The 18,318-nt window shown below is 43.0% G+C and overlaps 1 protein-coding gene across 2 annotated transcripts in view; it reads left to right on the forward strand.

Annotated features, from left to right (window-relative positions):
* Positions 1-16,903, forward strand: part of LOC144606468 (14-3-3 protein gamma-B) — a 43,133-nt gene extending 26,230 nt beyond the window's left edge. For both annotated transcript variants that reach the window (XM_078422605.1, XM_078422606.1), the window contains exon 2: positions 14,855-16,903. In XM_078422605.1, coding sequence (XP_078278731.1) covers positions 14,855-15,511 — 657 coding nt within the window. In that variant the 3' untranslated portion in view covers positions 15,512-16,903. The remainder of the gene's footprint in view (positions 1-14,854) is intronic.
* Positions 16,904-18,318: the final 1,415 nt, after the last annotated feature.

Consider the following 18,318-nt stretch of genomic DNA (forward strand, 5'->3'; position numbering starts at 1 on the left):
TTAAGACTAAAACATTCCTTGTCACTTTTGATTATTTTGTAAATTGTTTCACCTGCTCTTTCTATACCCTTTCCTAATGGTAACTCTTTTTCCCAATGTATATAACCTTCATAATTTAAGTAGTTCTCAAGACTCCCTCAAACTCTGTACCAAATTTGCAATGAGATTGAAGTCGCACCACTGATAACTGATGAAAGGTTTCCTTAACACTATTTAGCTCCCATGTGCAACCACTCTCATCTTTCCCGGTTGCTGCGGAAACTTCCTGTGCAAACACGCTGTGTAGCTTCCCATTATTCTGAATCGCAGGCATGGGGTTTCTCTGCATTTCCGGTTCACAGTTCAGTAAGGGGTTAAATCCTGTTTCCAAGTCTCACCTCTCTCCTATGCTTTCAGTTCAGTGAAGCAGTACTACATCTAATTCTGGACCAATTTGCCCAAATGCAGATAGACTATTGGCCGCTATGTACCATCTTAGTTTTTTCCTTCAATTTCGTAGTATCCTAGTTGTTGGCACTGAGCCATTTGGGTAGCGGAATGTGAAATTGATTGCTCCTGACAGTTCATGCAAGGAAACCTGAGACTGCAGATGGCGGAGTCTGGAGCTGCAAACATTCTGCTGGGTAACTTGGCAGGTTCAGCAACATCAGGGAGGGTGGCAGGGGGGGAAGTTAGTGATGTGAATGATACCCTGCCACGGAACTTAGTCCATCGATGCTGTTTGACCTGCTGAGTTCCTCCAGCAGATTGCTAGTTCTTACAAGGACCTAATTTCCCATGTGGGTCTCATGATTAAAAGTCTTCACTCAGCTACTGTGCTGTCTTAACCTAGCTTCTAGTTATGGCTTAGCGACAGCTAGCTCTTCTGCTTGTTGCTGAGGCCCTGGATGCCGTTGGAGGCATCTTGTAGTGGACACAGAGTTTATTTTAATTATAACAACTTGATGGCATTTTCTCTATTGATTAAGTCACTAAGACCCTGAGTCTTAGTAAAACAAGCTAATTTCTCAATTTATAGTCGCTAGTTAACAAAGCTGAGAGAATAATACTTTGGGGTTTTCCTTTTCTCATGCTAGACAAAGTTATCAGGTGGTCAATTTTGGCAATTAACTCATTATCTGCCCTTTTGTGTTAGCTTTCTCAGTGAACTTGAAATTAACCACCCTTGTATATTGCAACCACTATATTTTGGTTCAAACTAAAATAATATCATTTTTTAGTTTGTTCTGGGATGACCCCTGTCTACTGGAGATGGGAGACTACAGATGCTGGAATGTGGAGCAACTGTTGGAGGAACTCATCGTTTCAGACAGCATCTGTCGAGGGAAAGGAATGACAGGTGATATGTGAAAAGAGACCAGAGAGCTGACGGGAAGCAGGAGTCAGACAGGGGTGGGGATAGGAGACCATGTGGGCAATGTCTTGAGGGGGGTAAGTGGATGGAACCAGATGGGGGGGGTGGGGAGAGGGATAAAACTGAGTGGTGGGGGCGTGGATGGGGTGTGGGAAAGTGAGGATGAGTGGACAGAATTGGATTGGGAGAGGGGATATGAAGTATTGTTCTTTACGTTTGTGTTTGGCCTCGAGGTGTTGGTGGAGAAAGCTGAGAACCGTATGGGAATGGGAAAAGAGAGTTAAAATGGCACGCAGTCAGGAGTTCAGGGTGGCCACAGTTGAATCGCGAGCAGTTGCTCTGAGAGCTGGTTGCCTATGGTAGACTTGGTCTCGTGGATATAAAGCAGTATCAGGAGCATTTAATGCAGTGAATCATTGCGTCGCCTCGCAGGGTTGTGTGTGCTACTGGAAGGTGGTGGAGCAGGAGGGTAGGGACAGGTGTTGCTGCACTTCTGGTTGCATGGGAAAGTGCCAGGGGTAAAGGAGGGGTGGGTGGGGGAAATGTCATAGTGGGCTCTAATGGGACCCCACTATCATCCACATCTTCCCACTATCCCGTCCCAATCTTGTTCCACATGCCCATCAGCTCTCTTATCTGGTTCCCTTTGTTGCCTTCCTTATTAATCAGAGTCCAGTTCTTGCATTGAGCCCACCACATCACCTTACAGCCTGTCTCACACTTCCATTCCCCCCACTAACTCCTACCGCCCGTTCTTTTCTCTTGTCTGTTTCCATCATCTCGGCCTCTTTCTAAAAAAAAAAATGCCCTTCTCCACCCCCAGCTGTCTCCATCGACCAATCATCCCTCGTTTCATATGTTCACCTAGCACTAACTGTCTCCAGCCTCGCCTGCCCCAATCCCCTCTTTATCATATCATATCATATATATACAGCCGGAAACAGGCCTTTTCGGCCCTCCAAGTCCGTGCCGCCCAGCGATCCCCGCACATTAACACTATCCTACACCTACTAGGGACAATTTTTCACTTTTACCCAGCCAATTAACCTACAAACCTGTACGTCTTTGGAGTGTGGGAGGAAACCGAAGATCTCGGAGAAAACCCACGCAGGTCACGGGGAGAACGTACAAACTCCTTACAGTGCAGCACCCGTAGTCAGGATCGAACCTGAGTCTCCGGCGCTGCATTCGCTGTAAAGCAGCAACTCTACCGCTGCGCTACCATGCTGTTCTCCCTCATCTCAGTCCCGATGCAGGGTCTTGACTAAAAATGTGGACCACTCCTTTCCCTCCATAGATGCAGTTTGACCCACTTGAGTTCCCTCAATTTGTTTTTTAGCACCAATCTATCCAAGTAATTGAAGTTCGTAATTCCTGAAATCTTATGAATTCTCTTCATCCTCTCTGGAGCCTTCTCATCTTATGATTGATGTCCAGGACTAGATGCCGTATAGTTATAGATGAATCAGTGTAGTGTAAAGGTTCATCACAACTTTCTTACTCCTGTATTCTGTATGCTTTATGAAGCTCAGGATTTTGTACCATTTACCTAATTTCACAATTGGTTTGAAGAAGGGTTTCGACCCGAAATGTCACCTATCCATGTTTTTCAGAAATGCTGCCTGACCTGTCGAGTTATTCCAGCACTTTGTCTTTTTTTCCTCCCATAAACCAGCATCTGCACGTTTATGTATATCCCCACCGCTAATGTCTGGCTCACCGGTCTATAGGTCATTGGCTTATCCTTGCTACCCTTAAATAATGGTACAACATTACCCACCCTGCAGTCTTGTGGAACTTTACCTGTGGGTAAAGATGATACAAATATCTCTGCAAGGGCCTTGACAATTTCCACCCTAGCTTCCCACAAGATCCAAGGATGTACTTACTTGGTCAGGCCCTGGGCGTTTAACTGTCTTAATGTGCTTTAAAACAACCAATATCATCTCTTTGGTAATTCAGATGAGATGAGATATTTCTACCTTAAAAGCCTCCCATGGTTTGCCAGGCAAAGCTATAAATGAACGTTGATTCCAATTTGCCTGTGGCAGATCTGTTTACAACCCATTGTACCAGGCCCCTCTACAATGGGTTATTTTTTTACCTTGGAATGGCCTGGCATCCTATTATTCTTAATATTATGAGTGGTAATCTCCTCCCATGGCTGTCCCATTGTGATTGGCTCATTTCCAGTAGCTGTCCAACAATGTCCCCTCCCCTGCTGTCACAGAAAATATTACGAAAAATAAATAAACTCTCCCTCTTTGCGCCCTTATTGGTGTTATCTCAGTTTATTTTGGGTTAGTTGTCACCACTATGAACTTTGCACATCAGTTTAATGTCCATGCAAATGTGCTCAATATTTTTCCCACCAGCTGGTAGTGTAAAGGACATTCAAAGCTAGTGTGATCACACTCCTTGTTTCTTTAAGGTTACCCCCCACCCCCTCATCAACTTTTAAAAATATAAAATGCAAGGATTTAAAGCCGAATTATGCATCCCACTAATTCTAATTCTGAACAAACTACAATACACAGCCTCTATGTCATTGTGACACATATGTTTTCCAAGGTAGATTTCTGCAGATAAGGATTACAAATGGTTGCCAAATTGTAGTCCATGCTCTAGGCAGAAGTATTTTCTATAAGGGTAAGGAAGTGGTGCTGCATTTGAATGTAACATACGTATAATGCCACTTCCTTGGTCTTTGCTTGATTCAGTAAGGCCACATGATATACTGCCTTCAAATGAGACTACCTAATTAGAGGGCGGAAACACATCAAAGTAATCAAAGAAAATGAGGATATCTTGTGGGTTTAAATAAAAGGATTTGAAAATATTTTAGACTGATGATTAACTTCCATAAATCACCGAAGTAATAAATCTTATTACTACCAGGAGCAAACAGGGATTATTTGATTTACCTTTAACAGATAATTCTTCAAGAATGCATCATTCTTGATTTTTCAGGAAAAAAGAAAAAAAGATGGGTAAAATAGAATACAAACAGCATTGGCTCTTTAGAAGTGGCTTCCTTCAAGTAATGTAATTTCTAAAATAAAGCAAAGAAGGACCAAAGAATATTAACTGAATTTATTCACTGAAGGGTGTTGATTTTGGGATAAAATTCACTAAATTGGATGCAGTGAGGCAAGTAAACAGGGATGTTCAATACGTAGCAGTTTCTGAAATGAAACCCGGTGATGAGCTGCAGGATTTTTTCAGTGATGGCTCGTCTTGTAAAATAACTGCCTAGTGGTAGGGTTGAGCGATACACACAGCAGAATTTAAAACAGTAGATCCACAGTTAAACTGCAATAATCCACAAAACAGTTTTAAAAAAATGCTTGTTCAACACGCACGGACAAACCAAACTGAACACTAAGAAACGTAGAAAATAGGTGCAGGAGGAGGCCATTTGGCCCTTCGAGCCAGCACCGCTATTCATTGTGATCATGGCTGATCATCCACAATCAGTAACCCATGCCTGCCTTCTCCCCATATCCCTTGATTCTGCTAGCCCCCAGAGCTCCATCTTACTCTCTTTTAAATCCATCCAATGAATTGGCCTCTACTGCCTTCTGTGGCAGAGAATTCCACAAATTCACAACTCTGGGTGGAAGAGTTTTTTTCTCATCTCAGTTTTAAATGGCCTTCCCTTTATTCTTTGACTGTGGCCCCTGGTTCTGGACTCCCCCAACATTGGGAACATTTTTCCTGCAACTGGCTTGTCCAGTCCTTTTATAATTTTGTATGTTTCTACAAGAAAGCTATGGAATAAGAGTGAGGAAGAGGTATTATGTTGGGAGGAGCAACAGGCGCACCTGGAAATATGTTGGCAACTGGAAAAAGGTGCATGAATGCTAAACTTGGCTGCAACATGACTCAGTGTGCTATGTAGCTGACTAGTTCCCTCAATCAACAAATAATGAAATCCCTGTAGCATCACCACATAAGCGGTGACTGGTGTTGGGCAATTAAGTCACTTATGAAGAAGGTAGCTCCAAAAATGAACTATTCTCCCTAAAGGCAGGACACAGTAAGTAGGTGCCAAAGCATCTTCAACTCAACTGATATCAAGAAGCAACCAAGACTTTTTCACCCAGAGTTGTGATAGATTCAACAATATCCAGAAGGTCAGGTAGCAATCTGGCTGTAGGTCTAAAAACTTGACAAGGCCACACCTCCCGATGAGCTGTTCCAACAAGCGGTAGGTTGGCCTTGTCTGCAAAATGCAGGAGAGATACAATATAGTTAATTGAAATCCGAGCAGAAAAATGATGCGTATTGAATCACTCATCAATGACCTGCATACTGCTGCTCAGTGAAATACCATCAAGCTTCAGAATTAATTTGCGTTGGTTCAAAATGAAAATGATTTGAATTTGAGAAGTGCGTTGAGATTATGCTGTGTCCGAACACTGTTCATGGCTGCATTTTCGATGTGCAAACTGGGTTATGAGCAGCTCCCAGGAGTGGAACCTACTGTAACCTGTGAATGACCTGTGCTCTGACAGCACCTCCAAGACCCTTGCCCTCTCTCTAACACATACTAACACATGGCATCCCTGTGTGGTACCTCAGCTGCACGGAGGCAGAGGGGAAAGCTCTTCAGCAGGTAGTCTATGGAGCTCAGAGGACCATCGGAAGACAGCTACCAGTCTTGGAGGGCATCTACAACACACGATGCCTCAGAAAAGCCACCAGCATCCATAAAGACTCTTCACACCCCTGCAACAGTCTGTTCGAAGTTCTACCATCGGGCAGACAATACAAGGCCTTCTACGCCCGCACCTCCAGACTCAGGAACAGCTTCATCCCCAGGGCCTTAGCTGCTATGAACCGGTCCTGTTGAGCCGGATGGTCACATCGCACAGTGAACCGGCACAGATCTACTTGCACTTTATTCTGTTTTAAAACAGTTCTAATTTGTTTCATTGGGTTGTTTAAATTAATATTGACTAGCGAATTAATTTATTGCATCATATGGGAGGCGCATTCCCAATCTCGTTGTCCCCTGTACAATGACAATAAAGATATATTGTATTGTATTGTATTGTAGAAGGACAATGATAGAAGGCATGTGTGATCGTCATCATCCATCCCCACTCTTCAAGTCACATTTCATCCTAACTTTGAAATAATGTTGTTCTTTCAGTGCTGGATCTAATTCCGAAAATTCCCGATCTAGTAATTTGAAGGAGATAAATTTTCCTCCTTCATGGCAACAGGGGATGAAATAATAAATACTGACCTTGCTAGAGTTGCCCTCATTCAGTAAATATCACTGCATCTTCAAAGAACACACCCGTGAAGTGTTTATTGCATGTTTCAATAATATCAAAGGAGTTGTAATCTCTGTGACGATTACAACACTATTGTTTGTGCATTAACGATATCTCCTCTGGTAATCCATATCAAGATCAGATCTATAGGCCTATATATTGGCCTTCTAAATATTTCGATTTTATTGGTTTTGTGCAAGATGATGGCGACTGTTTACTGCAGTGGATGTGTACAAAGGTGACATACTGTGGGGAAGAGAACGTAAATATCCAACCTTACTATTTTAACTAGGCCTGAGAAGTTGTACAGCTCGAGAGCAATTGCTCCAGTGTCTCCCAACTTCACCTTTGTTAGAGCAGTCTGAATATCTCCTCCCTCTTTTCAGTTGAAATTCTCAGGACTACATTAAAGATTAGCCCGTAGTACTGGAATTAAGGTGGTTAGAACTTTGGCACGTTGCACAATTATGTTAATTGTGATTAACAAGGTGGTTAATGCTGACATCAAAAGAAAGGTGCAGCAAATTGTATTGCATTCACCGAAAAGTTGGCAGGCTAAACCCTTTTTTTAGATGAAAGGTGAGCAAGTTAGTGGCATGAACTACTGAGCTTTTTTTTTGTTGTGATTATCAACAGACATCAGGTAAGCAAAAAGGAGGAAATTAATTTGACCTTGATTCAAATATCAATATCAATTTGCGGTATTGGAAGTAGAGGGAGAATGCTCTCTGCAAAAGAACGCAAGACTGAATGTCCATCCTACAGAAGGGAGAACATCAGAGATGGAGTCAGGATCTCTACATTCATGTGGCTGAAACAAAGCCAAGGAAAGAGAATTAATACCACAGTGGATGCCATAAAAACGAATAAATGGCATAAAAGCAAAGTAACCAGGTGTGCCACTGACTGCAATTTGTCATACATATTCATTACAACTGAGTGCTTCTGGCTTCTGCTCTGCATCACAAGAAATTTCGAATTATTAAAAATAAAATGTTTTTCCCTTGCAGATTCTCAGTGCATTTAAGGCACAAATGATTAGTGCTCCTGCCACAGAAAGTTTTGGGATTAATTCTGCTTGCAGGAGACATGAGCATTAAAAGCCAAGGGCAGGTATCCAATGTAGTACTGAGGGAGTTCTGGACCATGTTTCGAAGGAGACGCGGTCATGGTGGCGCAGCGGTAGAGTTGCTGTGTTACAATGAATGCAGTGCCGGAGACCCGGGTTCAATCCTGATTACGGGTACTGTCTGTACGGAGTTTGTACGTTCTCCCTGCGATCTGCGTGGGTTTTCACCGACATCTTCGGTTTCCTCCCACACTCCAAAGACGTACAGGTTTGTAGGTTAATTGGCTTGGTAAATATTAAAAAAAATATCCCTAGTGGGTGTAGGATAGTGTTAATGTGCGGGGATTGCTGGTCGGCGCGGACCCGGTGGGCCGAAGGGCCTGTTTCCTCGCTATTATCCCTGAACTAAACATTAATCATTTGGATGCTAGATATCGGCCAGTTCTATTTAAAAAAAACAGATAGTTCTTTGTTTCCCAGCCGATATTTATAACTTGATCAACATTAAAACATTATCTATTCAATTTAATATGACTTATTAGAACTTGCTGCTGTAATTCCCATCAATGACTACATTTCAGCAGCACTTCCGTCCAAAGCATTTTGGGGTATCTCAGTGCCTGTGAAAGGTGGCATTTCAATACAAGTCCTGTCTCTGTAGCATTGGAAAAACAAATTATGTGTGTGCATTCAACATTTTCACAATTAAAGTCAGCAAGGATTGCATCCTTTTTTATCTTCTCTTTTAAAATCATAAACATTTTCAAAATGTAACTCTGTTTGAGTGATGGGGTGGGTGGGATGGGGTTGGAGGCACCTGCACATTCAACAACGAATCTCCTCCTTAGGACTGCAAGCCTCCTTTTGGCAGTTGTCTGAGATGGTAAGATACTGACACGGATTGAAAATGCAAAGTGAAATGTATGAGACAAAGTGTCCCCACTCTGTAGAGAGTCCACTGATTGGGAAATGTTGCTCTTGGACTTTTGTGACATTGCATCTATCTGTTAGTTGTAAATCAGCATGGTATAGGATATTAGAGGCAAGTTTGCTGGTACGTACAATGCATTGTTTTGAGAAACCTTACACCGACTTCCAAAAGTATCTTACTTGTGGAAACAGATTTTACTGTCACTGTTATTGAAGGTTTACAATTTTGAACATCTTAAATCTCCCATCATCAGAAGTTCATCTGTCTGGGTGACTAAGGACATTTTTGAGGTGGAGATAAATAAATTCTTGATAAGTACGGGTGTTGAGGATTATGCTGGAGAAGGCAGGAGAATGGGGTTAGGCGGAAGAGATAGATCACCCATGATTGAATGGCGGAGTAGACTTGAAGGGCCGAATGGCCCCATTGTGCTCCTATCACATGAGCTTACTATGAGATGCATGCTCCTTCAACTGACCAGCAAGTGCTCTACAATCCGCCAACTGTTATTCAAGCCTTCAATTCTCTAAAAGTCTAATTACTGGTACAGTAAAGCAGCAAGTTTCACCTGAACAAAGTCTTGCAACCAATCGTGTGATGGTAGCACATGGATTTTTCTTTGTTCTAAGAGATGCTGCCTCAACTACAGTAACCTGGCTTCAATCCTAACCTTGTGTGCTGTTTAGGTGGAGTTTGTATGCTCTTCCTGTGACACTGTGGGCTTCCTCCAGGTACTCTGGTTTCCACCCGCAGATGTGCTGGTTTTTGGATTAATTGGCCAAAGTAATTTGCCTCCATGTGTAGGAATGATGGTATCTGGGAAGAGTTAACTGAAATGCGGGTAGAATAAAAGGGGGTCAGTGTAAATTTAGTATAAACAGATGTTTGATGGTTGTCACAGACTGGTTGGACTGGAGGGGTCTGTTTCTGTGCATTCTCTCTGTATTTCAGTGCTGCACTTGGGCATTGGGCCAATATGTCAGCCCAGAGCATATGCTTAAATATTTGTGGGTTTGAAGCATTGTCAAAGTCCTAAGCCATCTACAGTAATCACTGATTAATTCATAGGCCCATCAGTATTACCAGACTTTAATTTAACTTAGTCACCTTGAAAGTAGAGAGTATATTTGTTAAAATTTAAATATCTGTATATATTCAATAGTGTACATTTTTCTTGATCATTTAAGTCTTGGAGTGAGCCTATATATTTTGTGCAATGTCTGAATTGAAACGTAATAAGCTGCAGCATTGGAATTAGCATGTCATCCATTGTAAACGTTGTACACGCAGTTAAGCAATTGGTTAGTAAAGTAGAAATGAAAGTTATTTGCATAAAACAAAATTTTGCAAATACTGAGCAGGTCAGGTCACATCTGCGACATAGTGCCAATGTTTCATGTCAAAGAAACTTCGAGAGAACTGGGAAGGAGACAAAAGAAGCTGATGCTGGAAGGACAGTGGAGGGCGAGTAGTTGGAATGAGAACGTTGACAAAAACGATGAAATAATGCAGGTCTTGTGAAATGCAGAGCAGGGTGGGTGCACACCCAGAATAATTACACCAAAAATTCTGAGTGTCCAAGAGAGAGCTAGATAGAGCCCTTAAGGATAGCGGAGTCAGGGGGTATGGGGAGAAGGCAGGAACGGGGTACTAATTGAGAATGATCAGCCATGATCACATTGAATGGCGGTGCTGGCTCGAAGGGCCGAATGGCCTCCTCCTGCACCTATTGTCTATTGTCTATTCCAGCTAACATTGTGGAGCCATTATGCTTGGGTGATGAGCCAATAAATAATTGGTTCCAGCACTGAAATTTCATCCCTTCCTCTCCTGAATGTCAACTGGTATAATTCTGCAGAATTTGCCACTTTTGTGGTTTGTTTGCATTGAGGCATCGATTTTTCTCTACCCCCAAAAAAACACACGGGAGAATTTTACTGCCAAATGCAATCCTCTCCATGCCCTGTGTTTAATTTCACAGATAATAAAGTGTAGAAACTTAACATTTCTTTCTGGTTTCCAAGTTTTTTCCAAGACCTCTTCTGCACCCATTCCGAAGTCTCCATACCCTTCTTGTACTCTGGCGACCAGCACTGCACTTAATATTACTAATGTGGCCTAACCAAAGTTTTATAAAGCTACAAATTACTTCCTAATCTGTATACTTAATGCCCTGACTTATGAAGGCAAGCATGTTGTACAGTTTCTATATCACCTATCCACTTTTTCATAGAGCTTTGGACTTACACCCCCCAGATCCTTCTGTAGTTGTAGCAGCATATCATGTGGTTGCAGCAAGAACAATGTATTGTCCCTTATTAATGTGAATTGTCTTCACCTAGCGTATATTGGTTGATTCCGATATGTGCCCATTTCTATTCAGGTTATGCTTTAGGAAGGATATGCTTGGGTTGCAGAGGGGAGTTTCAGTGACACCAGGAAAGAAGGACTTTGGTCATTTTGAGAGGACGAGATTGTTCTCCTTGGTGCAGAGGAAGTTATGGGAGATGTAATACAAATATAAACTAGTAGACGAGGAAGGAAGGATTTGTTTTCTTTGGCTGGAAGTGTGATCGTCAGAGGATGATGACTAATTTTAATTGCAAAGAGATTGCACAATTTAAAGCAGATTTGGCATGCTTTGTTATACCTTGCTCGAAAGGACTCGGGAAGCAGATCCAATAGTAATGTACCTTGATCCTTTCCATTTAATGTTTTCTAAACCCTTATCAAATAATTATGGGAATATAATGATCAACGATCAACTTCTGCTTGAATCATTAAATGGTGAGCATGGTTTCTAAGTAATGGTTTCTGAGTGGTGGGAGGAACTTGATCTGAGAGATGGACTTAAAATTTTCTCTGCAGAGCCATATATTATCCAGGGATGCGGCTATATGACACCACTTGACAGTACAAATTGGCATTGGAAATGTTGGTCTCTGCAATTTTAAAAGGGAAATGTCACTGTAACAGATTTGCTAGAAATTATAAGATGACATATTAAAAATGATAGGAAATATGTATTCAACACAAGATTTTTGTAATGCGTAGAAGTTTTATCCTGCAGCTATGAATGGAATATCTTCTATTGCATCATGGCCGCCACTCTTCAGACGTTACATTTGGGAGATTTAAGGTTAAATCGCACCAAACCTGGCTATTTTACTTAAATGACTAGAGAGATGTATAAGAATATATGGTTCTTAAAAAGGGACCAAATTATACCTATGGTGTCAAAACCGTTGGAAAGAGTTGTCCATGCTTCAACACGGTTCCTCACATCACCCATCCTTTTTCTCCAGAGATGCTGCCTGACCTGCTGAGATACTCCAGCATTTTGTGTCCATCTTCACCATTCTCAACCTATCTTGCAGCTGTATCTCCCCCTCCCACTCCCAGTCTGACCTTTCTGCCATGGGCCTCCTCCAGTGCCATAGTGAGGCCCACCGGAACTTGGAGGAACAGCACCTCATATTTCGCTTGGGCAGCTTGCAGCCCAGTGGTATAAACATTGACTTCTCCAACTTTAGATTGTCCCTCTCTTCCCCTCCCCCTTCCCAGTTCTCCCTCTGTCTTCCTGTCTCCACCTATATCCTTCCTTTGTCCCGCCCCTTGACATCAGTCTGAAGAAGGGTCTCGACCCGAAACGTCACCCATTCCTTCTCTCCTGAGATGCTGCCTGACCTGCTGAGTTACTCCAGCATTTTACGAATAAATACCTTCGATTTGTACCAGCATCTGCAGTTATTTTATTACAGAACTAAGGTATTTATTCACAAAATGCTGGAGTAACTCAGCAGGTCAGGCAGCATCTCGGGAGAGAAGGAATGGGTGACGTTTCGGGTCGAGATCCTTCTTCTTCGTTATTTTCTTACACTTGCAGCTATACTAGTGAGTTCTTTCCTCCAACAGCCTTTGCCAAATTCCACCTTGAATGGATCCTGGAATTCCTTGTGTATATATAAATGACAAGTCAATATGATTTTTTGTTTAAATTCCCCCTTTAATGTAGGAGAAATAGTGCCCAAATTTCTGGGAGTATCCCAATATAAGGACTTGCCTGCCAAGTATTCTGTGAGTGTGTAAGAAGGAACTGCTGGTTTAAACAGAAAATAGACACAAAAACCTGGAGTAACTCAGCGGGACAGGCAGCATCTCTGGAGAGAAGGAATGGGTGACGTTTCGGGTCGCGACCCTTCTTCAGACTGGTTAGGGATAAGGGAAACGAGCGATATAATCATAATCATGCTTTATTAGCCAAGTATGTTTTGCAACATATAGACGGTGATGTGAAGAGATAAAGAACAATGAATGAAAGATATGAACACAGACCGTTCCCTCCGCAACTCCCTGGTAAGCTCATCCCTTCCCACCCAAACCACCCCCTCCCTAGGTACCTTCCCCTGCAACCACAGAAGATGCCATAACCTGTCGCTATACCTCCTCCCTCGACTCTGTCCAGGGACACCCCCGACAGTCCATTCAGGTTAGGCAGAAGTTCACTTGCACCTCCTCCAACCTCATCTACTGTATCTGTTGTTCAAGAGGTGGACTCTTATACATCGGCGAGACCAAACGCAGACTGTGATCGTTTCGCGGAACACTTTCGCTCAGCCCGTGTGACTAATGTACTTTGGAGGTGGAGCAGAGAAGATTCACTGGATTGATTCCTGAGATGAGGTTGTTTTATGGACAAGCTAGACCAAGTGGACCTGTTGGGCCCAAACCTCTCCTGCATGGGTGCAGCACCCTCTCCTCCCCCTCCTCCGTCCCACCTCCCCCCAGTACATCCCCCTCAACCCCCCTTATCCTACCCTCTCCCTCCCTCCACCCTCCCTTCCTAGGAGATAGATTTAAACTTTAAAATGTGAATAACTTAAAAAAATATAACACCGATTTCAATCAAACTTCTTCCATGAGCACCAAAGGGACCAACATGAGAAAGGTGGGCCTAAAATTGTCGCGCTATATAGTTCAGGAACAAACAAACGAGAGTTTTGGTATATAGATATATAGATATTGAGTAGAGTGGACCTATGTTGTCTGGGGCTGAGAAGAGTGAGGTGATTGAAACAAAATTCAGAAGGGGCCAGATGCTGGCATGCAGATGTTTCCATTGGGAATTTAAAAAGGAACAAAGACTTGGAATAAAGGATTTTCCATTTAAGCATCACTTCTGAGTCATTGTGTGAAGACTTCAGGGTCTGTCCCACTTAGGCGATTGTTTTAGGCGACTGCCGGCGACTGATTAGTTGTAGCAGGTCGCCGAAAAACCGGCGACTGGACCCCCCCACGACAATGTCTACGTCAAGCTGCAACAACCTACCACCTGGTCTACGGCAAGCTACCGACAACCAGCGACCCAGTCGTCACAAGTGGGACGTCCACCTATGACCGCACAGGTGACAACCAGAGTCAACCTACATCCACCCGCGACAAACTACGACCCTGTCGGTGACAACTGAAGGCAATTCACGTCATTTTGGCCTCCGGTTTTTAACGCCGGCTTTTTGTGCTTCGGCCTGTTAAAATTAAGGTTTTATTCGACAAAAGTTGTTATTGCATATCCACTGCTGTTCTTTGGCAGTGAATGTTGTCCTTGTTGCTTTCTGCTGCTTATGTTGTCTTACATCTGTCAAAAACAAGAGACATGGATAATTGGATGCATTTGACTGGTCAAGTAGCATCTGGAAAAAGAAAGAAAATTAACATTTTGGATCCAAGACCTTTTGTCAGGTTGGAAGCCAGTCAGGTGTTGGCTCGAAGGGCCAAATGGCCGCCTCCTGCACCTATTTTCTATGTTTCTATATTTTCTATGAAATCGGACGAAAGGGGAAGGATGGATAAAACGAAGGGAATATCTTTGATGGGCCGAGGGCATCAAATTGATGGGTTGCTGTGGGCAGAAAAAGAAAAAAATGTAAAGTCTTTGAAATGCAGAGCTGTACGATATGTTCAGCAGGTTAGGCCATCCTTGAGAGTAAACCTGAATTAATATTACAAATAGCTTGTTTACTCTCTCCAGATCTTATGATCTTGAACAGCTATTGTTCCCCTTTCCACAGATGCTGCCTGGCGTGCTGAGGATTTTTAGCATCTGTAATTTTGATTGGGTTCTGTGTCCTCTGCTGGTTGTTGCCGGAAAAAGTGGTGGTACAGATTTTATTCATTTGCTTCTGACTAACATAAGACTCTTTGTGTCTTCACAACAGGTAACAGAGCTGAATGAAGCCCTTTCCAATGAAGAAAGGAATCTTCTCTCCGTTGCCTACAAGAACGTGGTCGGGGCGAGACGCTCATCTTGGAGGGTGATCAGCAGCATCGAGCAGAAGACTTCGGCGGACGGCAATGAGAAGAAGATCGAGATGGTGCGGGCCTACAGAGAGAAGATAGAGAAGGAGCTGGAATCGGTGTGCCAGGATGTGCTCAACCTCTTAGACAATTACCTGATCAAAAACTGCAGCGACACACAGTATGAGAGCAAGGTCTTCTACCTGAAGATGAAGGGGGACTATTACCGCTACCTTGCCGAGGTGGCCTCTGGCGAGAAGCGGGCCACAGTGGTGGAATCCTCGGAGAAGGCGTACGGCGAGGCCCACGAGATCAGCAAGGAGCACATGCAGCCCACGCACCCCATCCGACTGGGCCTGGCCCTCAACTACTCGGTGTTCTATTACGAGATCCAGAATGCTCCCGAGCAGGCCTGCCACCTGGCCAAGACGGCCTTTGACGATGCCATCGCCGAGCTGGACACCCTCAACGAGGACTCCTACAAGGACTCGACCCTCATCATGCAGCTTCTCCGCGACAATCTGACACTCTGGACAAGCGACCAGCAGGACGACGAAGGCGGGGAAGGGAACAATTAAGCCCTGGGGGGGAGGGGGAAACTGGCTGCTGCAGCTGCGACCGCAGTCTTTTTTTTTCCACTGGGGTGGGGGAGGGAGAGCTTCTGTTTACCTCCTCTCCCCTCACTCTCCGCCCTGTTGACGCCTCTTCGACATTTGCCAAAACGCCACTAGCGGAAAGTCAGACTTGGCCGTGCTGGTTCGGAATGGGAGCCACACACACTGGCATTTGGACTGTTCTGTAGTTAAATAAGTGGAGTTGTTTCATTTAACGTAAAGCTAGACAAGTAAAACTTGAATGATGAGGTCTGCACAAAAAAATACTCTTGTGGTTTCAGTAACCATTCTTTCAAAAAAAAACTCAAGTATTAACGAAATACAGTATAAGATATTTTATTTATATTAGTTTGACTATTTTTTAAAAAAGACTAATTTATAAAGCCATAGACATGTTTCCAGGCTCCCGTTTCCTTAAATTAGAAACTGACTATGGCTCAAGTCCTGAAATAAATGATTTGCAAAGACCAATATTTCTAGATTTAAATAATAGAACAATTGAGATCTAGTAGCATCGGGCCTAGTTCAAAACTGCTGGCAGATGTACTTTTCACTGGAAAGTCTACTGCTTTTTTTTATGATTTAGAGCAAACCTTGTTGCCAATTGGATGTTTTGTGCCTACCATTGTTTAACCAAAGGCATTTCAGACCAGAGATTAGTTCTTGTTACTACTTAGACCCCTTTACATGTTACTGAAAGCAAAGATCATTTGTTTGGGTCAGGCTGAATCGAGGGCAGATTTCATAAAAGAAAAATAATGGGAATTGATCTTCAAGCAGCTTATTTGTTTTTTTAAAAAGAGATGCACTTGCCTATTATGCTGTCTTATCAAGTGTAATATGATTATTATGCTTCAATATTGTGCATGCTGGTGATGTATTTAAACAGTAGCTCAGATTTATTAACTTAATAGATGTGATGTATTCTAATGGCAAAAATACTAGTCTTCATATGTAACTGATTTGCTGGAGTATGCTCTAACCAAATGATCGTAACGGTTGATTGGTCTGTTATGGACGTTACTATAGTGACATGCAATTATGTAATTGACTTGTTGAAAGCACCAGTGTTCTAGCTTAATCTTGATGTCTGGTGTTTTGTTATAGTGAAATTATTACAGTGTAGGAGCTTTTACCAGAACTTGTTAGTATGGGGCTTCTGTTTGTGCTTTTGTCATGTTATGCAGTGAACTCTTACAGTTTGAGCAAGTGACTTGATTATTTTATCTCCAACCCAGTGTATCTGTGGGGAAACCCTTCCACACAATGGACCATTCCTTGGCAATTTTCTCAGTGATGGAATATCTTGAATGTGAGTCATTATGTAGCAGTCGCACACAGGCTAATAAAATCGCAAATCAGTTCTTCTGCTTATGTAGAGTTCTTCCGCCTGCGTCACTGTCTGTGTTCGGGGGTGCTCCAAAGGCATTGGAAGCTGAGAAGAGAACTGAGGCCTGGAAGTGATGCTGAGAAGGAGGGGGTTGCAGTACAGCATGCACCTCTTAATGCCAGGCAATCAAAACGGAGATCTGGGGTGTTATATAAATTGATATAAAAGGGTATGGAGGTGTTTGAGGACATTTTCGAAGGGGTTTCCATTTCCATTCTGTTGCTGTAACTTCAGCAAATGACTCTCAGAAGCACTGAGATGTCAGGGTCCATTGCTTATTGATGCACATGAGTATCAGCTCCTTTGATGTCTGCATAGGCGAGATATCAAAAATGCTCTTGTCACAATCATACCTGGTTAAATATTGAATCCACTCAATGCCATACTTTCCCTTGGGATGGATTGCTCTGAACATGCATTAGAGTTCTTGTAGGGATTACACAGCTTGTATGTTTATATACTTGTAGGCGTGAAAGTTCCGTAAGGGTATTGGGTGATGTTTGATGGAGCTCAAGGTCCCCCTAAGACCTCCCAACCCTTCCGAATTTGGCGGGAAAGTTTCCACTTTCTTATTTCATCTCCACCATTCCGATTTTGCCTCACATTTTCCCGCAAAATACATGCCTCGCCGCTGGCCTCGCCCCGCCGCTGGCGTCTCCCCTCCCCTCGCCGCTGGCCTCGTGCCTCGCCACCGATCAGCGCTGCACGCACTGGGCACAGGTAAGTCGCTTTCGCCACCAATGGGTCCACGGATCGAAAGCGTGAAGCCCGTTGATGTTGAGAGGGGGTGGGTGGGTGGGGGGAAGGGGGTCGGAGGAAGGGAGGGGGGGGTAGGGGTGGGGGGGGGGGTGGGGGGAAGATAGTAGGGGTGAGGGAAGGGTAGTGGGGGTAGGTGGGGGGGGGACATGGACCGTTGTGATTTGCTGTTGAAGACCACTGAAGCAAGTATGTCTTCAATGAAATTGGGCATGTGCAATTTTAAATGAAACTCTTTCTTCATAACTTAGTCATACATTTTATGGCCAATGTTCTTTTATTCAATGCCAAGAGAATTGGGATGTGTAAGGAAAAAGCAAAATAGAAAAAACAAAACAAAACAATTTTTTCTTTGTGTTGTAAAAAGTATTTCTGTTCAATAACCTTTTTATAAATAGCAGAATTAGCTCATGATAGGCCAGACATTGTACATTGTACATGTAGTCCAAGAACTACAAACTGTTGGAAACAATTGTTGTTTTTCACACATGAATGTAGCTCAACATTTATGCGCATTTGGCATGCATACTTTTTTTTGCAGAAAACTTGCCATATTATGAATTTTTATGTAAAATTCTGGATTTTGGTCATCAAAATTATGAATTTGTAAAATCAAATGTTGGGA

The sequence above is a fragment of the Rhinoraja longicauda genome, chromosome 26 (genome assembly GCF_053455715.1).
Source record: "Rhinoraja longicauda isolate Sanriku21f chromosome 26, sRhiLon1.1, whole genome shotgun sequence".
NCBI classification, from domain to species: Eukaryota; Metazoa; Chordata; class Chondrichthyes; order Rajiformes; family Arhynchobatidae; genus Rhinoraja; species Rhinoraja longicauda.